The sequence below is a fragment of the Ascaphus truei genome, chromosome 11, assembly GCF_040206685.1.
Source record: "Ascaphus truei isolate aAscTru1 chromosome 11, aAscTru1.hap1, whole genome shotgun sequence".
In the NCBI taxonomy this organism is placed as follows: Eukaryota; Metazoa; Chordata; class Amphibia; order Anura; family Ascaphidae; genus Ascaphus; species Ascaphus truei.
Genome location: NC_134493.1, coordinates 51,116,662 through 51,143,981, shown reverse-complemented (window position 1 = coordinate 51,143,981; position 27,320 = coordinate 51,116,662). Strand labels below are relative to the sequence as shown.

The 27,320-nt window shown below is 46.6% G+C and overlaps 2 protein-coding genes across 7 annotated transcripts in view; both read right to left on the bottom strand.

Moving 5' to 3' along the window:
• WDR90 (WD repeat domain 90) overlaps nt 1–14,125 on the bottom strand; it is a 41,531-nt gene extending 27,406 nt beyond the window's left edge. For 5 of the 6 annotated variants that reach the window (XM_075566193.1, XM_075566196.1, XM_075566194.1 and 2 more), the window contains exons 1-13: nt 14,049–14,125; nt 12,453–12,544; nt 11,743–11,919; nt 10,691–10,829; nt 8,103–8,273; nt 5,644–5,767; nt 4,592–4,662; nt 4,149–4,258; nt 3,862–4,050; nt 1,864–1,920; nt 1,705–1,773; nt 1,001–1,111; nt 412–557 (exon numbers count right to left, since the gene is read on the bottom strand). In XM_075566193.1, the coding sequence (XP_075422308.1) occupies nt 412–557; nt 1,001–1,111; nt 1,705–1,773; nt 1,864–1,920; nt 3,862–4,050; nt 4,149–4,258; nt 4,592–4,662; nt 5,644–5,767; nt 8,103–8,273; nt 10,691–10,829; nt 11,743–11,919; nt 12,453–12,544; nt 14,049–14,058 (1,466 nt within the window). In that variant the 5' untranslated portion in view covers nt 14,059–14,125. The remainder of the gene's footprint in view (nt 1–411; nt 558–1,000; nt 1,112–1,704; nt 1,774–1,863; nt 1,921–3,861; nt 4,051–4,148; nt 4,259–4,591; nt 4,663–5,643; nt 5,768–8,102; nt 8,274–10,690; nt 10,830–11,742; nt 11,920–12,452; nt 12,545–14,048) is intronic. The other variant, XM_075566195.1, reaches the window with a different exon arrangement.
• A 3,863-nt stretch (nt 14,126–17,988) lies between these two features.
• The window catches only part of CFAP70 (cilia and flagella associated protein 70), a 72,743-nt gene continuing 63,411 nt past the window's right edge, over nt 17,989–27,320 (bottom strand). Inside the window, 5 exon segments of the mRNA XM_075566191.1 lie at nt 17,989–19,054; nt 21,674–21,721; nt 22,782–22,883; nt 23,191–23,280; nt 25,838–25,999. Of these exon segments, the coding sequence (XP_075422306.1) occupies nt 18,974–19,054; nt 21,674–21,721; nt 22,782–22,883; nt 23,191–23,280; nt 25,838–25,999 (483 nt within the window). The 3' untranslated portion in view covers nt 17,989–18,973.

Below are 27,320 nucleotides of genomic sequence, written 5' to 3'. Positions count from 1 at the left end.
CCTTATGTTATTATGCGGTGGCACCTTAAAGCTCTGAACACTCCCTCATAAAATACTCTTCAAAGCAAGTCACCCTTCGCTCCAAACCTTGATGGCATGCTCTCCTGCTGCCGGAGACATTCTGGAGCTGGGTGGGATGACTGCGGGGAGATATTCTGGAGCTGGGTGGGAGAGGATGGCCAGGAGGAGACATTCTAGCGTTGGGGGAGATGGGGGTGGGGTGGCAGAGAGGGGATGACTGAACACATTCTAGAGCTATGGGGGGGAAGGGAGGAGGGGAGGTGTGATGACATTCTAGAACTGGAGGCCCTGCTGGGAAAAGACGTTCTAAAAGCTGGAAACCTGTTGTGAAGATACATACTAGCCCGAGGACCTGCTGCGAGACATGTTGCACTCTGAAATTGTCCGTACCTGAGGTACAAGACTGAGTGAGCATGAGTTTTGAACATGGCGAGACAGCTGCCCTTCTGGAAGTTCCATAGCCGTACCATGCTGAGGGAGCCCGTCTGTGCAGAGGCCAACAAGGTGCAGCTCCCGTTAAAGGCAAGAGCGGATACCTGGCGTAACAAGGAGAGTGCCAATGCAATAGCTTAAGTGCAAGGACTCATACCCACACTACAATGTTTGCCACAGTCAGGACTATTACACAACTCACTGCAATACACACAAAAAGTGCTCATGAACCACTACATGCAACTCCCCCAATGGCCACGTTACCCTCAGCAGCCCTACTACTAACTGAGTACATAATAGGATTTTGCAGGCATAAGAAGTCCCTACACCTTGCAATCTAATTTTTGGAGTACATGTTCACGTGCATCAAAGGCAGTATCCAACGCAGTGACGTGGACACGGAGCTCCTACTCCAGCCACAAATCTACCAATTTATGAACCCCCCTTACCATAAGCACTGTTACACTGCTCCACCCCTCTTAATTGGACAAGTACTTTATTACAACGGTACTAAAACGAATTAGTAGAAGAATGCTATTTGACTCACCTTATCAGTGTGACCCAAGAAAAACCTCTGCTCTCCGGTTTTAACCTTCATAACCACAATGACTGCGTGACAAGGATACACAACTGAGCAGCCAGTGTGTGTCCAGAGAGCCTGAAAGAGTGTGTGTGCTAGGATCAGTATAGGATGTCGAGAACAGAGTGCGATCTGGGATTTGTAGAGAACTCTTTGTGTGTGAGTGAATGCGTGAGTGTAAGTGCGTGAGTGGAGAAGATCTGGGATCAGCATAGCATTGTCTGTGTCTGCATAGCGCTGGAGGCATCGCATATTGTCACTGCACAGGATGCAGTGTGTGTGTAGACAGAGCGCTGGTATGTTATGGGATATTTTGTGTGAGCAGATAGGTACCTGGGACGGCTAAAGAACACGGTGTGCGTGTATACAGGAGTTGTGTATATTGGCACAGAAGGTGGTGTAATTAGTATAGGATGCTGCATGTGCAGAGAAAGTGGTGCAATTACTACAGAATGCTGTGTGAGCAGAGGTGGTGGGGCAATTCTTACAGGATACTGTGTGTGCAGAGCAGGTGGTGGGGCAATTCTTACAGGACACTGTGTGCAGAGCAGGTGGTGGGGCAATTATTACAGGATACTGTGTGTGCAGAGCAGGTGGTGGGGCAATTATTACAGGATACTGTGTGTGCAGAGCAGGTGGTGGGATTACTACAAGGTGCTGTGTGTACTTACAAAGCGCGAGGTGCATCCTCCAAAGCCAATCATTCTCCTGAGCTTCAGTATAGGATCCGGGAGGAGATTCTAGAATGAAAAAAAACCGCGTTGCCCAGAAGCGGTCCCTAAATCTCCCGTCCCTTCATAAGGCTCTGTCTCTCCCTGACCCAAACTCACCTTGCAGTCAGTCGCTGCCGAGAATGTCTCTGGTCTGTCAGATTTAGCACAAATTTCCTGAGAGGAAAAACATACAAAGATTCACATCAATATTTAAATGGATGGTTTTCAATGAGGGTTCACTGCCCAGTTATAGTGTCCAAGAGGATAAATTATGATGTGATGTTTCTCTATTACAAATAGATTTCACATCGAAACGTTGATCTGTTCTAAATAAACCTTGTTTTTCTAAAGACCTGTAGTGCCTGTTCTTACCAACTTGTAACAAACACACACACACACACACACACACACATTTCTGAATATACCACCGATATTGTGCATTCTAGTCTCGGCGTCCCTGCTTCTTTGTCTCCTACTAGATTTCAGGCAGGTTGCACCCGGGCAGCAGAAGGAATGTGTGGAATTCTATTTTTACATTTAAATTTTAAAAAAAAGTCCACTCTCAGATTTGCAAAACTTTATACAAATTTATTGTGTCAAGAATTAAAAAAAAACAACTATTTTTACTCTTGGTGCAATAAATTTGTATAACGTTTTGCAAATCTCAGTGTTGACTTTTTTCCCCCACACCATTTATACTGTTTTGTCATGCACCTAGTAGATGTTATTTTGAGGGGTACTGATCCGCCCAGAATTTATTTTATACATACATTTTGAAAGGGTGTTATATTTAAATAAAATAAATAATAAAAAAGGTAAAATACTGTAAAAAAATACCCCTGCCCGGCTCTGCTGGTGACGTCACAGCTCTCAGCTGCGCTGCTGCTAATATTAGCCTCCTGAAAGCACTTGTTTGAAGGTAATGCACTATCAGTGTTTGTTCTTGTTATCTCTTATCATTCACGTTTCCATGGATGATATCGGATGAGATCTCAAAAAGAATCTTCAGAACCAACAGATCAGCTGAGCAGACCTTGATGGACTTTCCACATATGGGATGTGTTTGTTTTGCTGATAAGTACTATTTCAGATTGTCATCGTAGGCGCCATATAGGTCTTTTTTGCATCAAAGGAGAGTTATATGCCTACAACCTTTATGCAAAACACTAATTAGGGAGACCAATTGATGGACTTCACTGGAGTCCCGCCCTAGAGGCGTTTACACAATAGTCTGTCTCTGTGATAAGATCGAGAGGCCTCTTTGTAGAGGCCACACATAAGACTTTGTGCGTTTCTGGACTTCTCTGAGGAATATTATTCGTACATTCCCATAGAAACCCCTCCTATCCAGCCAATGGGTGCATCTGGGTTAATACCGACTCCCGAGTTGTTTTATTATTTTTACCTCTTTACACAGCCCATTGCTGCAATTAAACTGTGCATTTTCTACAGCGCATGCGCCTCTCTGTTCATAGATATTGGATCGGGTTGATCCTGTAGAAGCTGCTCTGACTCCATTGAAAACCATTCTCCTCTGTATTGTGTTCGCACTATTAACTAATGATTTAATGGTTTGTTTTAGTAGGTACTAGCATCCATTTGCATGTTTTTCAGTTCTATATTCTAAATGTGTGTGCACATACAAAAATATTATATCAATTACGCTTTTGCACAATTGTTTATCATATTGCTAGTATTATTTAATATTGAGTGCTACGTATTTGCACTGATTATTTTGTTATTTCTGATCTCTATCCTTAATGTACATTAAAAGAAAATGGATCACATCACCGATGACATCTCGCCTGGAAACACTGAGCACCCTGTGCCACTCACCTGGAAACACTGAGCACCCTGTACCACTCACCTGGAAACACTGAGCACCCTGTACCACTCGCCTGGAAACACTGAGCACCCTGTACCACTCGCCTGGAAACACTGAGCACCCTGTACCACTCGCCTGGAAACACTGAGCACCCTGTACCACTCGCCTGGAAACACTGAGCACCCTGTACCACTCACCTGGAAACACTGAGCACCCATTACCACTCACCTGGAAACACTGAGCACCCATTACCACTCACCTGGAAACACTGAGCACCCTGTACCACTCACCTGCTCAGAGTTGGTGCTGTGCCTGTGGATGGTGAGCTTGCGCCCTGTGTGTGCGTACACATGGATTCCCCTGTCCTCCCCCACTTGCTTGGTGTTATCCTCCCCAAGCTCTTGTTGCTCCTCCGTCCTGCAGACAGAGAGGTGATGCTCTGGGATGGAGTGTGCACGTAGGGGTGTACGGCGAGGCATCTGAAAGAGGGGAAGAGAGGAGGAGACATGGGGTTATAGCCTTACCCTATCCCCCTTGTGGCACAGACAGGCAAGGAATGTGCACACGGCCTTCTCACCGGTCTGGGGCTGGTGATTTGCTGGATGAGAGACACTCGGTCCTGCACTGGTTTGCTGACGGTGACTGAACGGGGCAGTTCCCGAGCAGGACTGGAAGGCGTAGGGGCTCCTGGGATGCACACATCAGAACCTTAATCAGCTTGTTCCCTCCCCGAGCCTCAGATCTCATTACCCCATGTCCTCTCCAAGGATGAGCGCCCCCATCTGGTGCCCCCTCCCAGGCCGAGCACCCGCATCTGGTGCCCCACTCCCAGGCCAAGTACCCCCACCCTGGGCACTCTCCCCAGGTGGGGAGAACCTTCATACTGTTCCCCCCCAACACCATTTAAGACAACATGCCCTCCCTGTGCCTTTTAGATGGAAGCAGCAGTGAGTAGAAGGAGCAGTGATAAGGACCCATGACCAGTGGTGGTTAGATGAAGCAAGAGCATTAATCTCTTACCAGGTGCTGTGGCGATGGAATGCCCCTTCTGAATAGAATCATAAGGCAGCTTGGAGCCATCAGAGGGAAACCTGGAGAGAATAGAAACAGGGAGTGACCCCAAACCTCAGGTCCCAAAGTATCTCAACAGTGCTCCCCAAAATTAACTTGTGTGCGCTATGGAATCTGAACCTCTATCCACAACTGTTTACAGACTGTCCTATATGCTCCTCTTTCATGCACCTCTTTTCTCCTAAGTACTCCAAGATCTACCTAGAACCTCTTCATTCTTCTCCCCTCTCCTCCCAACTGCCCACCAACCTGTCTCCTATCTTCCAGCTCCTGTGCCTGCCATCTGTACATTTACTTTGCAGGGTGTTATATGGGCCAGCATGAGGCTTACTCATAGTGGTCGTAAACAAATGTTTGAGACCAAGTATCTTCTTCTGGCTAAAGTGCATCTAAGTATGAGACTTGTGAGGTCTCCATCTGCAGGTATCCCTGCTCACTCCTTGTCTACAGTCTCATCCACTTCATATATATTACATTAAAGAAGGTACAGACCCAGCAAATTCACTCACAGTCATTTTGAGCTTGGTTCCTGGCTCCGTATTGTAAAGCTGGTGTATTGTACAAAGCTACTGTATATGATGTAGCAGGCTGAGACTTTTGGGAGATTCCTGTCTAAAAGGTACCTACAAGTAAATACATGACACTCGGCATACTCACTCCAGAATATGAAAATCTGTGGTTCTAGAGACTGGAACAGCGTGGCAGCAGTATAATGGTTAAGTACTGTACTTTCCTTTACACAACTGAACTCAAACTAAAGCAAAAACAAGGTCACGCTGTAGATTAAAAGATAAGTGATTCACCACATGAGATTAGAAAGCAGCATTCCTGGTGACATGGCCTATACATGGCTTGCAACAGAAATTCTCTTTTCATGTATCTCTCCATTTATACCTACTTTAATATTTTATTGACAAACACTATCAAATACTACCCACCTTCCCATGATTGTCTTTGTTCTATTAACTAGGGTGCTGTCAAACCGGTCTTTGGCTGCTCACCTAATGAAGTCATAGAGGTCGTGCCACTTCTCACCCTTGGGCACGGGGAACGTCATCTCACGTGGCATTGGGGCGACACCTTGCGGAAGGGGCTTGGTTTGCCGGGCCTCGTTGAAGGTAACTTCTGAAATTATAGACACAAGAAGCGATACAAAGAGGACAATGGGGGTGAGCCTTGTCTGCGGTTGGGATGATGCCCTGCCTATTGTCTCATAGTTAAGGATGCGGTGCTCGCAAACCCAGCGTCTCGCATCCTTGTGACTGAGCGGGTCACATTATCTTCTGGTGACTCAGACACCTTTCAATAGACTGAACCCACTGGGGCAGAGATTCACTGCACCAAGAGGATTGTCCATCACTGCACCAATAGGATTGTCCATCACTGCACCAATAGGATTGTCCATCCCTGCTCTACATATTCACCCACAACACACAGAAGGGGTCCGGGAGACACCCAATCGATATGTAGGTGAAGTCAGTAAATCAGTCAATTAGGAGAGTCAATCCCAAGACTAAAGGAAGCAAAACAAACCGTGCGATGGTGCACTTAGTGACGTTATCAATCCTACACAGGGGCTACAAAATACAAATATAGATATTTAAAAAAAAGAATACAAAAAGTCAGCTTACATACACTACAGCACACCCGTGTGTGTGTTTCACCTATGCAGCGGGTGACACGTTCAGTTATTGGAATTTTGTACTTCTTTGTATGCATTTGCTTTCGTACTCTTTGTTTTCTATTGAATGTTGTCCTCATTATATTTGCTTACTATTGGGGTGTGTGTGTGTGTGTGTGTGTGTGTGTGTGTGTACTTAATATACATATATTGATACAAACGGCAGCAAATCTCCGAACCAAAATGTCCACATTCATTAATAAATTATGAACTTTTGAGTGAGAAGCCCTGGAGTGCCTGCAGTTTCTATTAATATGTAAGTACTGAATATTTTGCGGATTGCACCCAAGCAACGGTATGTGTTCAGTGCAGAGCTGAATATATATTATATCTCTATACTAGCTGTGAGCCCCGGCGTTGCCCAGGATGTTTGTGGTGTGGGGGTGGCATTTGGGTGGGGAGTGGTCCACGCGGCCCATGGCGGTGTGCGGTGGTACTGCTGCTGTGGCTGTACTGATGGTGATTGTATCGGTGTGCTGATTTGGGAGGGTTTGGTGCTGATGTGGGGGTGCGGATGTGGGTGTGCCGATGGGGGAGGTGCAAAGGTGCCGATGTGTGGGTGCTGATGGTGTTGATGGGGGCTGGGAATGGCGGGGAGCCGAGAATGCCAGTTGTGTGTGTATACGTGTGTCTGTGTGTATACGTATGTCTGTGTGTATACGTGTGTCTGTATAGGTGTGTGTATGTATAGGTGTGTGTGTGTGTCTACGTGTGTGTGTGTGTGTGTGTGTCTGTGTACGTGTGTGTGTGCCTGTCTACATGTGTGTGTGTCTGTCTACGTGTGTGTCTACATGTGTGTGTGTGTCTACATGTGTGTGTGTGTCTACATGTGTGTGTGTGTCTACATGTGTGTGTCTGTCGACGTGTGTGTGTGCCTACATGTGTGTGTGTGTGCCTACATGTGTGTGTGTGTGTGCCTACATGTGTGTGTGTGTGTGCCTACATGTGTGTGTGTGTGTGCCTACATGTGTGTGTGTGTGTGTTTGCCTACGTGTGTGTGTGTCTACATGTGTGTGTGTCTACATGTGTGTGTGTGTCTACATGTGCGTGTGTGTGCCTACGTGTGCGTGTGTGTCTACATGTGTGTGTGTGTGTGTGTGGTCTCTGTGTGTGTGTGTCTCTGTATGTGTGTGTGTCTCTGTATGTGTATGTGTGTGTCTCTGTGTATGTGTATGTGTGTGTCTCTGTGTATGTGTGTGTATGTGTGTATGTGTGTATGTGTGTATGTGTGTATGTGTGTATGTGTGTATGTATATATATATATATATATATATATATATATATATATATATATATATAGTGTGAGCTTTTGGGATGAGCTTGGGGGGGGTGAGGTGTGTGTGAGCTTGGGGGGGGGGGTGAGGTGTGTGTGTGTACACGGGACTCTGGGTAAGTTCGGGCACAGGGAGGGTGGGGGGGGTGTGGAAGTTGAGGTGCGGTCCAGCTGACGGGGGAGAGTGAGGTGCACCGGGAGGGGATTGTGTGTGTGTGTGTCCCCGTCCGTGTCCGTGTCCGTGTGTGTGTCCCTGTGTGTGTGTGTCCCTGTGTGTCCTTTGGCCCGTCACTCCCCTAGGCCTTGATAAACAGAGGTCCATTAAAGGGACCTATATTTATATATATATAATATATATTCAGTACTTAATGAGACGCTAACCTAAGTTAATGGGAGAAGGAGCGGCTCAGTGAGTAAAGACACTGACTGGCACTGAGTTTGAAGCGTAAAACAAGCAGCGCTATACAAGAACATGCTATTATTATTATTATTAGAGCGTTTCTCACCAGGATTGAAGAGCAGGTCGCTGGTCAGCAAGTTCTTCACCAGCAGGTTGGAGCAGAGTTTGACGCTCCTCAGGTGGCTGTATCTGCGGCTCAGGTACATAGACAGGATATACTGAAGGTCCAACAGGAGGCAAGTCCAACGGGAACCTGAAGGGGCCGGGCCTACCAGGTCTGAAAAGGGAGGGACATGATGAAGGCATCAGAAAAAGGAACTTTCTGAGATGTATTTAAACCCTCAATTGTGTGTCACACACACACACACACACACACACACACACTAGGGCCGAGGTAGGTAACCCTGTCGCCAATCGCCACAAGTGGCGAATTAACCATGAAATGTGGTGAATTTGAGTTTGCAGCTCCCACAGTACAATACACTTTTTCCTGATGGTGTGCTGCTTTCCGCTTTCTGAATGAGTCAATTTAGGCTGTGACTATGGTGCCAACGTTGCTGCGTGCACCCGCTTGCGTGGGCGCACCTGGCAACCACTCTGCTGTATTTTCTTATGGGAGCTACCCCTGCGCGCCTAAAGGCGGAGAGGCGCGTTGCCGCGGCAGCGTTTAGAAAATACAAACAATTTTGTATTTTCAGGCGGCTGCCGAGTGACGTCAGCACACGTGAGCTGGTTCAGCCAATGAGGGCGAACCAGCTTCGTGACGCGTCCGCCACACGTCTAAGGCTGCGGTCCCAGTCACTGCTACAGCGCACACCTCGGCGTGCGCTGTGCGTGTAAGCACCGCCCCTCAATGGGGCTGGGCCCAGTACTCACCTCCCCGCTGAAGGTGCAGCCGCGCTGTACTCGCAGTTTTTTTTAACTCAATGGAATGGAGTTCAGAACTGGCAACGGAGCCGGCGCTTCACCCAATGAGGGCGAACCAGCCGCGTGAGGTCATGACCACGCTCCCGCAAAACCCTGACCCCTCCCGTTGCAATCTCCCTCTCTCCCTAAAGACCGCAGATCGCGGGTAGCGCTATGCACGCGCCGCCCCCCCCCGCCGGGCGCGCGTCACAGTGATCACTGGGACCGCAGCCTTAGATCTCCTGCAACCAAGTTCACAAATCGCTCGGGCTGCAGAAGTGCGCTCGTTCTCACGCGGCCTCGCAGGGACCATAATCCCCGCCTTAGTGAACCAGCAGCAGGTGATAGTGCTGAGGTGAGGGAAGCAGACAAACAGTGTGTGTTGTTTTAAATGTTCGATTGAGCAACCTAATTTCTCAATTTCTACATGGTGGCGATTTTCACTTCTCATTCGCCACACGTGTGGCCACATTGAAAAATAGGTTGCCCACCGCTGCACTAGGGGCTCAGCCCATTAGTGCTTTGCACACCACACCACCCTCTGAAAAATGATGACGGGTTTGACTTTTCTTTCCCTACCTTCTCGCTCTTCTCTCTCTCTACCACATCTCTTTCATTTAATATACCTTATGTCATCATCAATTCTACCTTATGATGTCAACGTTGTAAAGAAGAGTGGGCCAAAATTCCTCCACAACGATGTGAGACAGATAAAGTCATACAGAAAACGATTACTTCAAGTTATTGCTGCTAAAGGTGGTTCTACAAGCTATTGAATATTGAGGTATACTTAGTTTTTCACACATGGCTTCTCCATTTTATCTTTATTTTTGTTAAATAAATCATGGCACGGTGTAATATGTCATGTGTTGTTGTTCGTCTGAGGTTGTATTTACCTAATTTTTAGACCTGCTAAGGAACAGATGATTGTTATTATGTCCTGATATGTAAAACCATAGAATTCAAAGAGGGTGTACTTTCTTTTTCACACAACTGTGTATATGTGTACTGTATGTGTATGTATGTATGTATGTATGTATGTATATACATACACACACACACACACACACACACACACACACACACACACACACACACACACATATATATATATACATACATATACATACATACATACATACACACACATAAAATTCCCCTCCTAGCGGATTTAGTTTGAACCTACCATCATTGGCAGAGGTAAGAGCAAGGATCTTATCATTTGAGGTGGGTTGGAGGTCTGTGTTGTCAAAAGGAAGAGTCTGAGTGGAGGTCTGTGTGGTCATTGGGGCTTGCATACAGTTAATACATAGTGTATATCGTGGAGAGCATGAGATTTGGTTTATGCCAGTAGGCCAGTAAGTCATACGGTGTTATAGTTGATGAGTGACTTTCCCTTGTCTAGTGAATCCGTGTGATATTTTAGTGGACACACACACACACCTTTTACTTTGCCTTTTTCCTTCTGCTCAGATACATCAATGTACAATCCTCCAGTATCGATCTAAAATCATTTTAGTGAGTCCTCCTTAATGACATTTTCTGAACACTGCTTTATAACTCTTAACCCTGACCACTGCAAATGTGCAACTGCTGCTTTCTCTCTCACTTAGATATAATCCCCTAAATAGCCTTGAATGAAAACAGCATGCATATTCTGTGATATTTGTCCTGTGTGAGGATCACATACAGGCCACTTCCCGGTGCTGGAGAAGACGTTCGACCCATTCATTTGTGAGGAGCCAATCTCTTCTGCAGCTCCTATTAATCACCACTCCGCACACTCACCATGGCGCGCAGTCTGCGCTGTGCTGTCGTACACGGACCCCTTTACTGCTCCGCCCACGAATGGGAACTGCAACCACGTGGCCGTGGACTTGAACTCCTTGAAGAGGCTGGAGAAAGAGATGCGGATAGTCTGACCGTCCTGGGAGGGGAAAGGCAGAGTGGGTTAAGGTTGGCACCTCTAGGACTAGGCACAGATAGGTCTTGATGCATCTGATAGAATGACTGGACAGTTAAGAGGACATATGTGCACAACTGGTATTTCTATGATTAGAGAGTTGAAAGATGGGTGTAGGGATACAGATAATGATACCTCTAGGACTAGGTGGATAAGTTGTTGGGTTTACAGATACTGAATTTCAGTTTAGGACTCCATGGATGAATGTGAGGATAAGACCGGATGGTTAAAGAGGCAATCTAAGCTGGCGATTTTTTTTTCCAACATAGTATTGAAGCAGGAGGTCTTCAGAGCTGAACCCCATTGATTTCTGCTCCAGAAACCCCCTGTTTCCAGAGATACTTCCATCCACATGGTGTGCCGGTAGCTGCTCCGCCAGCAGGGGTCACGGAAAGGCAGAGTTGCAAGGCTCCCGCGCCCTGCGACCAATCGGATGCCGTGATGCCTGGGGAATTTTAAACTTTGTCGACATACCGGCTCCCTTTGGAGGTCTGTATCTCAGGAAGCAGGGGGTCCCAGGAGCTGAAATTAACAGGGTTCAGCTCCGGGGACCCCTGGTTTCAAACTTACGTTAATAAAACAGTACTAATAAAAAAATATGAATGGCTCCTTTAAAAGAATGGGTTAAGAACCGCAGAGGCTAGTACCTATAGGACGGAATAGTTGAGAGAATGGTATGGGAATGTAAGAGCAAGCACCTCTACGGAAGGTCAGTAAAGAGAATGGGGGGGATACTAAGGGACCAGCACCTCGATGAGTGGAATACTCAAGAACAAACAATAACAGAGCCTGGCACCTCAAGAACTGCACTTTCCAACACATGGCCCTCAGCCCCATTCACAGATTCATCCAATGTAAGCCTGTTCCTGGGTCTTACCTCCGCACTCACGTCTACGTGCACAACAAAATGTTTCCCGGGCAGCGGCCTGAACAGCAGGTAGAAGTAGCGTCCCGTCAGGCCCAAAGACTGCGAGCTTGTTTTGGGTAGCTGTATGTAGTTTCCGGCGGGAATAGAACCTCGAATCCTGTATGCTGTGCACTTCAGGGTCTTATCCTGTAAAGAAAAGAAGGCGTGGGGGACACGCAGAGAGTAAGTAACACTGTCCCTACCCTTACAAATCAGGCTTCGAAAAAACTTAACTACATAGGTCCCCTGCAGGAGGTACAGGAAAGACTGCAGTTGCTGAAGAACCTCTCTTCGGATGCAGAGCTGTCAATAACCTTGCAAAGTGCAATGCATTGTGGGGTGCAGTTTTGGCAACGAGAGCAGGTAATGGACTGACAGCTCTGCTCCGGAAAAAAAGGTTCTTCAGCATCCGCAATATTTTAGCGTCTAACATCACTCCCAATTTTCTACTTGTCCCGGGCAAGTGGAAGGGAGGTTATCTTCCAGCCCTGCTTACAGTCTATAAACCGGCTAAACAGTCACGCAATGGAATGGAGCAAAGAGAGGAGAAAAGGACTAGAGAGAAAGAAAGAGAAATATGAAAAATAGGGAGAAAGTGAAAGAGAGTGAAGTACAGAGGTGGACAGGGATGTTCAGGGTGGTGTAAGGTGCCCGCAGGGCATTATACCAGGCTGCGTTACCATAACACTGCTCACGTCCCCCTCCTTGCTTGATCTCTTCCATTCCTCCAGGCGCAAGTGTTTGAAGACGTTCACAAAGGGATGCTGCCAGACTGCGGGATAGAGTTAAACTGAGTATTACACTGGATAAATAAACAGAGTGAGCCCGAGTTTTACATGTCATAAAGGAATAGATGGAGACTGGTAAATGTTGGGGGAGTTAGCCGCACACTGTCCGATCTAGCAGCATCCCTTTACCATGTGCGATAGTCTCACTCTCCCTTTATCGTGTGTATTTAACAGTGGTGCACAAACTGGGGGGCGCAAGATTTTCCATGGTGGGCAAGCGGTTGCAGAGGCCCCGTGCTTTTCCCCAAGGCATTTAAATTAAATGCCGGGGGGATCTGGTGAGGCCTCTGCAGCTTCCATATGGCCGCCCTTATAGTCCCGGCAACAGCAGCGTCGCGTCAAAACAAGAGTATTGAATCCATCGCGGGTGCTTATAGTAGGTGCGACCGCAATGGAGCAAGGGCTTGGTCGCGATCGCTGGAAGTCACTGAAATTTGGTTTTTCGGCGACCGCAGCATGACGTCAGCAGGAACGTGAGCGGTTTAACCAGAGGACGAACCGCTCTCGGCCATTCCCCGTTTCCTGCCTCTATAGGCAGAAATCGCTGCGACAACGGCGACAGATGACGTCACGATGCTGTCGCCGGGACTATAAGCGTGGCTTTGACTTCGGCGACGCAACGCCATGGCACGTGAACCCACGGCGTCATTTGAACCCAAAAGACAAGGCGGGGGGCGCAAGCAGGAAAGTAGAGCAGGCAGGGGGTGCAGGGGGAAAAGTTTGCACACCCCTGGTCTTTAATACGCAGTCTGAACATTGTCCCCCTATTAGCTAAGGACTACGTGCATTGTCCCCCTATTAGCTAAGGACTCCCTGCATTGTCCCCTATTAGCTAATGACTCCCTGCATTGTCACCCTATTAGCCATGGACTCCCTGGATTGTCGCCCTATTAGCTAAGGACTCCCTGCATTGTCCCCCTATTAGCTAAGGACTCCCTGCATTGTCACCTATTAGCTAAGGACTCCCTGCATTGTCCCCCTACTAGCTAATGACTCCCTGCATTGTCGCCCTATTAGCTAATGACTCCCTGCATTGTCCCCCTATTAGCTAATGAATCCCTGCATTGTCCCTCTATTAGCTAAGGACTCCCTGCATTGTCCCCCTATTAGCTAAGGACTACCTGCATTGTCCCCCTATTAGCTAATGACTCCCTGCATTGTCACCCTATTAGCCAAGGACTCCCTGCATTGTCCCCCTATTAGCTAATGACTACCTGCATTGTCCCCTATTAGCTAATGACTCCCTGCATTGTCGCCCTATTAGCCAAGGACTCCCTGCATTGTCCCCCTATTAGCTAATGACTCCCTGCATTGTCCCCCTATTAGCTAAGGACTCCCTGCATTGTCCCCCCTATTAGCTAATGACTCCCTGCATTGTCCCCCCTATTAGCTAATGACTCCCTGCAATGTCCTCTCTGTATTCTGATAACTCTCTCAGCACTGACTCCCAATAAACTAATACCCCCCGGTAACACTGTGCCCCCTCACCTCCGGCCATGTCCCCTGCAGCTCACTCCTCCCGCCGCCACCAACCGCTTCTGTCCGTGACGTCACAGACCCGCCAGCCTGCCCTAGCAACCGTCCCGGGGCGTCAGCACCGCCCCCTGGAAACAATGTCGAGGGGTTGTGACGTAGCTCACACTATGCGTTGCCAGGCAACGGGAAGCCCATGTGAAGGAGCGGCTGCTAGTCTGTGTCTACTCACCCTGCCCTGTCACACGTAACATGTAACTGATACTGCTCTGTCACATGTAACATGTAACTCACCCCCACCAGTCACATTTAACTCACCCTGCCCTGTCACATGTAACATGTAACTCACCCCGCCCTGTCACATGTAACTCACCCCACCCTGTCACATGTAACATGTAACTGATACTGCTCTGTAACATGTAACTCACCCCCACCAGTCACATTTAACTCACCCCGCCCTGTCACATGTAACATGTAACTCACCCTGCCCTGTCACATGTAACTCACCCCCCCCCCAGTCACATGTAACTCACCCTGCCCTGTCACATGTAACATATACTCCTCTGTCACACGTAACATGTAACTGATACTGCTCTGTCACATGTAACTCACCCCACCCTGTCACATGTAACATGTAACTGATACTGCTCTGTAACATGTAACTCACCCCCACCAGTCACATTTAACTCACCCCGCCCTGTCACATGTAACATGTAACTCACCCTGCCCTGTCACATGTAACTCACCCCCCCCAGTCACATGTAACTCACCCTGCCCTGTCACATGTAACATATACTGCTCTGTCACACGTAACATGTAACTGATACTGCTCTGTCACATGTAACACACCCTGCCCTGTCACATGTAACTAACCCTGCCCTGTCACATGTAACATGTAACTAACCCTGCCCTGTCACACGTAACATGTAACTGATACTGCTCTGTCACATGTAACATGTAACTCACCCTGCCCTGTCACATGTAACACACCCTGCCCTGACACTTGTAACTCATCCTGCCCTGTCACGTGTAACCCACTGTACCCTGTCACGTATAACTCACCCTGCCACATGTAACTAGGTAACTCACCTTGCCCTGTCACATGTAACGATGTAACTCACCCTGCCCTGTCATGTAACTATGTAACTCACCCTGCCCTGTCACATTGTATTGTATTGTATGTCGTTATTTATATAGCGCCATTAATGTACATAGAGCTTCACAGCAGTAATACATCTGGTAATCAAATAAATAACAGATAATATAAATAACAGATCATGGGAATAAGTGCTTTAGACATTAAGGAAGAGGAGTCCCTCTCTGAGGAGCTTACAGTCTAATTGGTAGGTAGGGAGAACGTACAGAGACAGTAGGAGGGAGTTCTGGTAAGTGCATCTACAGGGGGCCAAGCTTTATGTGTCATGTGTTCAGAATAGCCACAGTGCTATTCATATGCTTCTTTAACCAAGTGTGTCTTAAGTGTGTAACTATGTAACTCACCCTGCTCTGTCACATGTAACCATGTAACTCACTCTGCTCTGTCTCTGTAACATGTAACTCACCCTGCTCTGTCTCTTTGTGCTCACAGTGCTCTGTCTCTGTGACACTCAGCCTGCTCTGTCTCAGAGTGTTTTAGGTTAATACATTAACAATATTGTTCTATATTATGTGTTGTATTAAATTGTAATCTTTTATGATCATTTGTATAACATTATGAACATTTATATATGTGCCTATACTTCCTATTGCATTGCTGGTCTTGCTTGCTTGATTGAATTATGGAAACCATCTGTGATTGGCAGGTGTCTCAGGTTCAATCAACCAATGGCTCAGCGCGCGCGCGCACACACACACACACACACACACACACACACACACACACACACACACACGAAATATTACTGTATGCTCATTTGCATGTCTTAGACAGGTCTGCAACCCCGCCTTTCACCATTATGTCCCAGCACACAGCACTTCCACTGCAGCAAGGGATTCAGGGAAATGACATGCAAATGAGCACACAGTGCCACCTTCTGCTTCAAAACCATTAACATGGTTCCCTACAGGCTTAAGCTTGCTGCATGGTCACAGCTTTGAGCACAGCCAGGGTTAGGACCTGCGATATTATGGTCATGCCTTGAAAGTGGCTCGCAGGCTTATAGGCCAAAGGGTTAACTAAATGACCCTTTTTCAAGAGATATATAGGTATTTCACTGTGCATTTTTGTCACATTGGATGTTGCTCTGGACTTCTTTGTTTCTTGTGTCTTTTTGTTCCTGTTTTAATAACCATTTGTTACCATGGTGGGAATACCCCCGAGGAAGTCGCCTTGTGTGACAAAACGCATTGGGACGACACACACAGTCACCATCAAGCTCGTCATTTTTGGCAGAGCCCCTACCCACAGTGATGCGGGCGGAACTACAGGCTTGCTCTGCTGGAGGCGGATCAAGAACGCTGAACAGCATGTACCACTCTGCAGTTGGAGTTTTATTTCACCTGATCCGGCACCACACAACTGTACTTTCATCACAAGGTTGTCGCCAAGGGAGAACACCCCAATAACATTGTATCTAGGGGATAAGATCATTACCATTGGTCTGAATTTGATCCATCTGCACCCAAGACATTTCACACCGAGTACCAACCGCTGTTCAGTGCCTGACACCAGTTTTCATATTTATACAAATGTTTATACCTTTGTTTGTGAGTGCAAATTCTCTAGCCATCCTTTTTTTATCAATTTTATTAAATAGAATTACACTATTGAGCAGGCACTTTTTTTTCTGTTTTTTAGATTTCTTTATCGATTTGGTTCATCAAATCTGAAGCTGCTTACGTCTCCAATTCACATTCCAGTTTCCTGTGGCATTTTCCTTGGATGGAGTGATGAAAGGTCCATGTGTGATCTAAAACTTTGTTTCTCCTCTGTTCTTGGCTGTCACAATACATTCAGAATTGCATTGTGAACTGGTGAGTAGAGCTCTACTTTGTATTTCTGTCCTAGAGGAGACTTGCATTTTGAGGAATTTGTTTGTCTGTGTTGTGTTGGCTGCACAAGCAGGATTGTCTAAGCCTGAAACTGTTTCCCCGCACTTTGCAACTGTATGTGATACATAATTTCACTCTATCTATCTATCTATCTATCTATCTATCTATCTATCTATCTATCTATCTATCTATCGTCCACGTTTAAGGCTCTCACATGTAAAGTTAAAGATGATAGGCAGGGTGCAGCCCTCCAAGTGTCAGCAAATCTGATGAGGAATAAAATCCCACTTTTGGAATCTGGAGTGCCTGCCCTTCTTTTCCATAACATTTCGGCTCCCAACAGCCTTTGGTGCTCTTGATAAAGGCACCGGGTGCTCTTGATAAAGGCTCCCAAAGCCCAAAGGCTTCTCATTTTTGGAATATGGAGTCTGATATAATCTCATCATCCATAGAAAGACATTGTTCGGAAGGTTGTATGACTTTTTAGCACTGACATTGACACAAAAAAATAAAAAGTTATTGAGTCTTTAAATACAGTAATAAAAAAAAGTATACTAATATATTTGTACACACAAAGTAGTGGTACTTTGTGTCTACAAATAAAAAAGTAGTGGAATGTACTGTATACACCTTAGCACCATCACAATTGGACCATGTTACATTGGTTCAGGGGTGGTACAAGTGAAGAGTGGGCCCTGGTGCCAAAAGTTTTCTGTGCCCCATAATCCCTCAGTGCTATGGATTTTCGGATGCAGAGCAAAATCATGCCACAGAATTCTTAATCGCAGCGCTGGCACTGCACCACGAGGGCCAGTGGCATGGACAGTAAGATTAGGTCCTGGGCAATGGTTCCCTGAAGGCCATGGGCTATGGTGCCTTTCAGAACCACCAGTTCCACCCCTGCATTTTTTGCCTCAAATGAGCGGATATAGTAGAACATTACAGAGGGAGACAAATAGCACAGTGCATTAAAATATCTATTTATTGTCATAAATAAAAGATGTACCATGTTGGAAAATAAACTCACATAGCAATGTGTTTTTGGTGCCAAAGTATCCTTGTGACATCTTTAGCTTCTTACAATGAGGTTGACATCATCTGAAGATGTTAAACAATAACCAGTGGATTCAATAACGCTGAAAGAGTTCCTGTTCCACTCTGTAAGCTTCATTAACCTGCCCACTGTCCATCTGAATTGGTTCAACATGAGCAGTGACTAATTTATCTGTAGACCGTAAATGGTAATGTCTTGTAGCTGTATTTTGCCTGTAGTAATAAGGCACTTTAGGACTCCCAGAGGTAAATGTAAGTTTGTAACAGTAACCCAAACTTTACAGCACAAACACCTGGTTTAGTAGACTGGAATGAGGTCTCTGCTGGTATTTCTCTCTATACCCCATATAAATATAGCTTATTAATATAATGGGAAACCCAAACTTTTATTCAACCTCTAACAACACCAGTACTAAAGGGCATGATATCCAGGCACATATTTACGGTGGTGATATTCCATGACACCTTCTGGAACCAGAAAACACCTTATAAGCCTACACTTCAACAGGTTGTAATATGCCTTCTGCGACTGGAAGGTGCCTTATAGCATAGCACTGCTTAGTAATTATAGGACACAATGCTTTGCAGTGAACGGTCTCCAGCATGAGTGGGGTTAAATGACTAACTGGTATTGTTTTTATTAAATGAAATATACTGTATAGAACATTTGTACAAGACATGGTCAAAATGTAATTGCTTAGGCTAGTTATCTGACCTCTTGCACATTCCCGAATCAATATAGTGCGCAAGAGTGCAGACTATATGGTTAAAATGCTCCTCTCAATCGTCATCATGATAACATTCACACAAGATCATGGCACCTTTACCTCAATGCTAATCTCACGATGGTAAAGATGCCATGATCACAAACATCAAGGTGTTCAGATTGGGAGGCTTTAGAAGGATGGATTTCCAAAGCCGACCTGCTCCTGCATCTCGTGGATCTCCGTCATAAGATGCTGATCCTGTAGGTTTAACTGCAAAACATTTAAGAGTGGAAGACAATAGACAGAGATTAGTAGGGTATAGAGAGAAAGCAGCATATTATACCCCATACATTATGTTCCGAGGCTTTACTGTATGTACCTATTACGTTTTCATTTGTACAGTCGTTCATTGTGTTTGTCCCTAGCAGAGCAAGCTGACAGTGACAGAGGTAGAAGATATTTGGGGCCCCCTGAGTGTACCGCTCCCCAATAGAGGATGGCAGATTGCCAGTGTGAAAGAAGGTTTAAATGATAAACTGAATTTACCCCTCCTAATACATAATGTAGTAACACAGGATCAATTAAACAGATAGGGGCCTTGTCATGAAATATTATGTATTTGAATCCAACTGGTGCTTCAGGAGTTAATGAGCTATAATTGGTTTAAAAATACAATATGTTGGGTGTGCAACAGGTCAGGTCTTTTTCCAGGTTTGTGCTGGTCTTCAAAGAGAACTTTTTTTTGGGGGGGGGGGGGGGGGGGTTGCCCTACTAAAAGTTCTACATGGGTTGTATGGAGTCGATAGTCTCGAGATAAGGGCAGTTGTTTTGCTAGAGATGGGAATTAAATATGGCTCAAATTCGCATTTTTTGAGAAAACTAGCTATTCAGGAAGCTCAGAGATGCACATTGCAGCTGCAACTCGCAGATTCTGATGGAATCTGCGATGTATCCAACTGTGAAAAATGTATTGTTACTACAAAGGATTGAAGCCGGGGCTCTCCGAAGCTGACCCGCATTCATGGCCACCGAAAGGTGGGGACAGTGGGGAGTGCCGGCCTCCCAGTCTGCAACACTACAGTTTCCACTGGGCCCTCCCCTTCCCTCTGCACCGCACATCTTTTCCTCCCTCTCCAGGCCTCCGCGGGCCTGCTGGTCTCTGCCTTGTACTGGCCATGCTACTCCAGCAGGCCCATCCAAGGGTCCCAGGTAAGCCCACATGCCCCAGGCCTCCCTTATACCACCCTCCCAGGCACCTTACCCACTCCAAGGGGGGAGAGGGCTTATTTTTATGCGTGTTTGAAGAGAGGGGGCTTATTGTGTGTGTGTCACTGTGTGCCGCTGTGAGTATGTGCGAGTCACTGTGTGTATGTATATTGGGGAGGGAGGATATTGAGTGTGGGGAGTGGAGAGTGGAGAGTGGAGAGAGAGAGGTGAGAGACGAGTTGTGTGAGAAGGAAGGGGGTGTAAGAGAAAACAGGGTGGGGGGGTTCTCGCAATGCTGCTGCCAAGTGGGTGGGGGGCCCCAGTGGAAACGTTAGTCATGGACCCCAGGAAAGCTGTCTGCGGACCTGCCCGCATTCATTTCAGCTCCGGGGACCCCCTACTTCAATCCTATATAATAAAAATGCATTTACAGCCCGCTTCATTACCTTAATTGTTGGGGGTAGTGGGGGTGGGTGAAGCTTGCAGTTGCCCCTGAGTGGGTGGTAAGGCCTACCGAGCAGGTGGTGGGAGTAGTTAACCCCCCCCTTACCTTAGCGGTTACAAACGCAAAAGGTAATGAAGGGGTTAACCCCCTCACAACCCACCTGCAGCGCCGCTGACAGGGGGGGGGAGAGCCAGGGCAAGTGTCATGGCGGCTGCTGGACAGTATCTGGCTTGGAAAAACTCTTTCTGAATACAGTGGCAACACAAATGCCAACCCGATCGATATGGCAGCGAGCTTATCGGCACTACCTGAAAAGGCCCCATATTTACTAAACAGCTCTTATTCAAAGGACACTTATGTTGCTGTTCAAGTGCATGGGTTGCACGTTGTCTTAGGGCCCCTAGGCACGTAGCTGTTGAGGCCGCCTCCTTGCTGCCGCCCCCTCTTCCTTCTGAAAGGCAGCGTCAAATGACACCGGGGACGTCACCAACGTGACGCCATTTGAACGTGTGACGTCGCATCGCCATGGCAACGAGACGCCGTGTGACGTCACATTGGTGACATCGCTGCGGTTCAGAAGGAGAAGGAGGGCGGCAGGAAAGGAGGCGGCCGCAACAGCTAAGTGTCATCCCATCAGGCCTGATAGGCCCGAGAGTGCGGAAAAAGTTTATGGGGAGGACATTTTTGCAGCTCCCAAATTTTTACGCCCTAGGTCCAGGCCTAATGGGAAATCCGCCACTGCTTAAGGCAGTAAGGTGTTCTATAGCTTAGTGCTGCTTAGTAAATATGGCTCATATTCCTATTTACTATATGCCATAAGACTCCTTTCGGTGCTAGAAGCGGTGTTATGGCCCATTCTACTGTCATCGGATGGTGTCTAATGGCATAGAAGCACTTAGTAAATATGGGCCCATCAATAGGTGACTTGAAACCACAAACACACAAAAAATATATGGTCTATTATGTGAGATACTGCTGCAGGGTGATAGTATATCCCATTGCATTAGGTCTATTCCTCCAACAATAAAGTGGCATGGTCGATTGGGTGAGGCACAGTGACAAAAGGGCTATAACCTTGCCTTTGTCTGTCCCACTGAAAATTGTGAAAGGCACAGGGATAGAAGGAAAGGAACCCACCGAGTCTATTTATTGGCATTACAATGAAAGTCTGAGTATCATAGCGCAGTGTTCTCCAAGCAGTGAAGCATCAGGCTAAGGTGCCAAACAATGACACTGACCTTTCTTGTATATTTGTATGACTGCTCAGCCTCCAGCTGCCTTCCAGTCTAGAACAAAGATCAAGAGGCAGTGAGCAGAGTGATGCCGACATGATGCAACATGTTAAATCTCCTCGTGGTCTTGTGTCCAAACTAAACCAAAATACCATGTAAACATTGCACAGTAACCTCCCATAGGTGAGAACAGTTAGCAGGTTCACACCAGTCTCTATGTCTTGACCTATGACTAATCAGTCCATCTCTCCCATTGTTGTAAAACATAGGAATGTGAAAATGACTCTAAAGTCCCATGTTCTTCCAAGCATTGGGCACCACAGTGAGCAAATATAAGATATGAACGATCTAGTGAGTCTTTTGTAAACAAGACAGGACGACATGGTGCCACAGAGAACAAGGCACAAATGGCTTAAAGGGTAAGATCCTCAAGCCACCGGGTAATTGTGAGTTTGTTTCTGTAACCAAAGTAGACAAATAAAGTACCTTTGGTCTACGGAGTCTTTTTCTTCTACCAAAGGGTAAAATGGCAGATGGCCCATTAAATCTTTCTTTCAACACACACTGTAAATACTGCCATATTAAAGTGTAGTTTACAGTTTATTTTAGGATTATATATGAATTGTAAGCAGATTCACATGTCTTAGACAGGTCTGCAACCCTGCGTTTCGCCATTATCACCTAGCATACAGTGTTTCCACTGCAGCAAGGGATTCTGGGAAATGACATGCAAATGAGCACGCAATGCCACCTTTTGGTTCAAATCCATTTGACATGGACATGGCATGGACACTTAGAAACTAACGCTCGCTACATTGCACAGCTTTTCAGCACAGTCTGGGTTAAGATGCAAATAAAAAATATATTGTTCAAAGTGCCATACGGTCTCAATTTGCTCTGTAGTTCAGTAGCTGCATTATGTAACAGTGTTATATGGAACTGAATCCCTTAATTACAGGAGAAGTGTAAACTGCATGTCTTTTAGGCACTTTCTTCAGAACAGGGGTTCCAATATTACTTCACACTGAGTTATCCTTTGCAAATGACAAATCCATCATAAACACTGCCAAACTCCAGCACTTATCTAGGTGCCCTTTTAATCTTTACTTCTCACCTTCATGCAGACAAGAGCCAGGTAACCCCACACCTCTGCGTTGCTGTTATTCAGTGTATTGGCCTCTGTAAGGGCATCCTGTGCTTCCTTCATCTCTCCCAACTGATTAGTGAGACACAGCACGAAATAAGAATGTGAATCTTAATTAACAATCACTCCCTATTCATTATGTATCTATGTTTTATATATATACACACACACATACTATAATTTTTTCTTTGGAGCACTAAGCTTTTTTTAGTCTGTATTTTATGTGGATCACTGGGTATATAATACACATTTTGTGCTAATTATTTTCTAGCACACCATACCCCCCTCCCACCCTTTTGTGCCCTTCCTTGCACATAAAGATTTATGAGCTAGATTCACCAGACCTCAAGTTCAACCTTCACAATGTAGAGTACCTTACCCTGTAGCAAGCGATTCCAACTCCCAGCCAGGTCAGGCACGTGGGAGAACTTTTACAAGCACGCAGGTATGTGTCCTTGGCTTTTTCATACTATCAGATGAAGGAAACGAGACATTAGGGCTGGATCCCAAATTCCTGCTAAATTCATGGAAATTATTTGCCAGATAATCTAATGTCTCCCTTAAATGAACTAGCGAAATTTATGCTGTCTTCCCCTGAATGGATTACATGATCATTTTCCATATATAAAACAAACAAAAAAAGGACGGACTTTTACACTCGACTGACAATCAACCTCTGGAGATTGTGACAGCAAATACTGTAGCATTAATATCTTTGAGATACTCGATCTATTCATGGAGAGGATACAAGCAGCATGGATGCTTCTGGAGGGAAGGAGTGATTAGCTCATCCAACATCCACTATCAGAGGCAGGATACTGGAGTTTATGGACTAATTAATTTGACCTACTACTGGCAGTTCCTATGCTCTTATCATTGCAAATCGCTTATAATTTAGCTATTAAATATGTCACCAGGCTTTAAATACAGCTATCAAAATAAAAAATACAAATGCACATCCCGCAGGATTTCTCACTTGCTGCATAAAAGCTTGCAATTCAAGTACAATAAACACTATATTAGCTCCTTATGTTATTCAACATGCTGCATAAAGCCTACAAAATATTATTATAACCCTTTAAAATATCTTAGTTCAAGCACTTCATTAGAAACTTTAAAGTTGCAGGGTATTATGTCTTAGCGCAGGCCTGCACAACTCGTAAAGCGAGAAGGGCCGAAATGCTCCAAGGAAAAAAAATTTGGGCCGCACGGGTAAAATCATCATCATCATCATCTCTCCTCCAGCACCTCTCATCATCATCCTCATATCTCCCCCAGAACCCCTCACTATCAACCTTTGCGATACTCCCCATCTATCTTTCATACCCCCATCTCTCCCCCTCACCCACACACATAATACCCCCCTGCACACCACACACATCCCACCCCCCCTGCACACCACACACATCCCACCCCCCCTGCACCTCACATCCTTTCCCCCCCCTGCACCCCACACCACTCTCCCCCCTGCACCTCACACCACTCTCCCCCCTGCACCTCACACCACTCTCCCCCCCTGCACCTCACACCACTCTCCCCCCCTGCACCTCACACCACTCTCCCCCCCTGCACCTCAAACCACTTTCCCCCCTGCACCTCACACCACTCTCCCCCCTTGCACCCCACACCACTCTCCCCCCTTGCACCTCACATCTCTCCCCCCTTGCACCTCCAACCACCCCCCTGCACCTCCAATCACCCCCCCCTGCACCTCCAATCACCCCCCCCTGCACCTGCAATCACCCCCTGCACCTCCAATCACCCCCCCTGCACCTCCAATCACCCCCCTGCACCTCCAATCACCCCCCTGCACCTCCAATCACTCCCCCTGCACCTCCAATCACCCCCCTGCACCTCCAATCACCTCCCCTGCACCTCCAATCACCCTCCCTGCACCTCCAATCACCCCCCCTGCACCTCCAATCACCCCCCCTGCACCTCCAATCACCCCCCCTGCACCTCCAATCACCCCCCCTGCACCTCCAATCACCCCCCCTGCACCTCCAATCACCCCCCCTACACCTCCAATCACCCCTCCCTGCACCTCCAATCACCCCCCCTGCACCTCCAATCAACCCCCCTGCACCTCCAATCACCCCCCCTGCACCTCCAATCACCCCCCCCGCACCTCCAATCACCCCCCCCGCACCTCCAATCACCCCCCCCCGCACCTCCAATCACCCCCCCTGCACCTCACCCCCTGCACCTCACATCACCCTTCCTGCACCTCACCTCACTGCACCTCACCTCCCCTGCACCGCACCTCAATGCACCTCACCCCCCTGCACCTCACCTCCCTGCACCTCACCTCACCCCCCTGCACCTCACCTCAATGCACCTCACATCACCCCCAGGACCGCGGGGAATCGCTGTCATTTTTTTAAATTTATTTATTTATTTATTTTAAAGTTTTGTTTTTTTTTAAATCTCATCGCGGGCTGCATAGAGAGGCCGGGCGGGCCGCACAGAGAGGCCGGGCGGGCCGCATGCGGCCCGCGGGCCGTATGTTGTGCAGCCCTGTCTTAGCGGATCATGCCACAATATGGACATCTATATATGGATCTGGCACAGTAAACACAAGATCAGAGAATGTGGCGGTAAATGTTAGTGGAGGATGTACTGTTTTGCTGAATTAAGCTGACCCATTGCTTCATTCTTCAAGCGTTCTGGCTTAATGGTTTAGGATTGTACAATTCTCCATACTTAAAGCATCAATCACCTTCATATACAATTAAAGACTGGTTCACCTGCATATTTCTGCCAGCAGCCATTTTAAAGTCCCCAAAATAATTATACGTGAGATTGATACTTCCTGAACCCATGGTCTCCAGGTGACAAGGCAGAGATTGGTCAGCGCCAAGAGACCACCTGGTTTAAACAACGTATGGAAAAAAAATCAAATAATGATGAAGCACCAGGGATTACTTATTTAAATGTATGCTGCTCCCACCCATTGAGCAACTTAACTTCCCAAACTCATGGCAATGTGCAACCGTGGGGATTCTTCCCAAAAATCTTGGTCTTACCTGTCCCTCCTCTAGGTATATGGATCCAAGGCGCAAGTAGACAGGGTGCATCTCTGAGGCATCGGCCACCAAGTTGATTGTGTGCTCGTAACAGCACTGGGCCTCACGCTTTGTACCACTCAGAAACTGCAGGTGTCCCGTCAATGCCCAGACATCAGGATTCTGTGCAGAAGGTGACCGTGTTAGGGGTGGAAAATGTCTAGAACTTTTATTGGACCTGATAACATAGCAGTGACATGACCCATTACATTCTTCAGCTAGAACTTCTCAAACTGTGTTAATCCGATGGGCCATTAGTCTGGCTGCAGGAATCTCTCAGCGTGGGATGGGTTTAAGTGCAGAATTCTCAAGGCAAGCAGTCTGCTGCACAACCGGCAGTTGCAGCTGTAGGAAATTAACTAACAAAGGGCCTCATGCAGAGAGCAGCGCTATGCAGAATTGGAGAGGGGGAAAAATTTTACCTTTTTTGGAGAGTTTTTATGTCCATATGCAGAAAGGGCAGAAAACTGCCTTTCTGCATATGGAGAGTTTCAACCAGCGCTATTAGCGCTGTTGAAACTACTGGGGAAAAAATCGCGGGTTTTTTTTTTTCCCTGTCCACCGGCCGCGGAGCGCCAGCTGCTTGGTGGAGAGGGAAAATGTTGAAAATCGCGCCATTTTTTTGCCGCGAACAGCCACTAGATGGCGATCGCGGCTCTCTGCATACGGCAGAGAAAAAAACTGGAGAGAATTTAAACTCTCCAGGCGCGCGGCGAATTTGAAGGGGAAAAAAAAAAAATGGCGCTTTTTTTTAAACTTGCCGGTTTCTGCCTTTCTGAAGGCAGAATCCGCCAATTAATGCCGCTTTCACTTTTTGCGCTGCTCTCTGCATGAGGCCCTAAGAATCAGATACACAAAGCTCAGTTAACTTAGGGCTCGTTATGTTCCTGAGGTAAATGCAAATCCACAAAGCTAAATATATATAAAAACAAGGGCAATTAAGTGATCTCATACTTAACCTATCGTCATAGGTTTAACGGAATTTAAGTTAGCACTGTCTTGCCCTACATACAGTAGTTACATAGTTTCATAGTAGATGAGGTTGAAAAATCACACATGTCCATCAAGTTCAACCTATGCTAAATTTAGATGACAAACCCCCTACCCCCCCGTGAAAAGAATGAGGTCTCATAATGGGAATAACATTACTTGCATTATGCCTGTCTCACCTCAGAGTGGTGCTGTCTCCCCCCAGACCCTGAAATGTGGGTTTGAGGGAGAAAGAGAAAAAGAGAGAAAGAGAGGGAGAATAGACTCTTATTTTACTGGTGTCCCAAGACACCTGTGCACAAAAAGGAAAATGCCTGATATACCCGGGATATATGCTAATATGATATGGAAAGTATATTTGAATGACTCCTTTTAGCATATATCTCAGGTACCTGTTATCTCAGGTGTGTAAACATCACTTAATACTGCGTTAGTGAGCTCTGAAGATACCTGT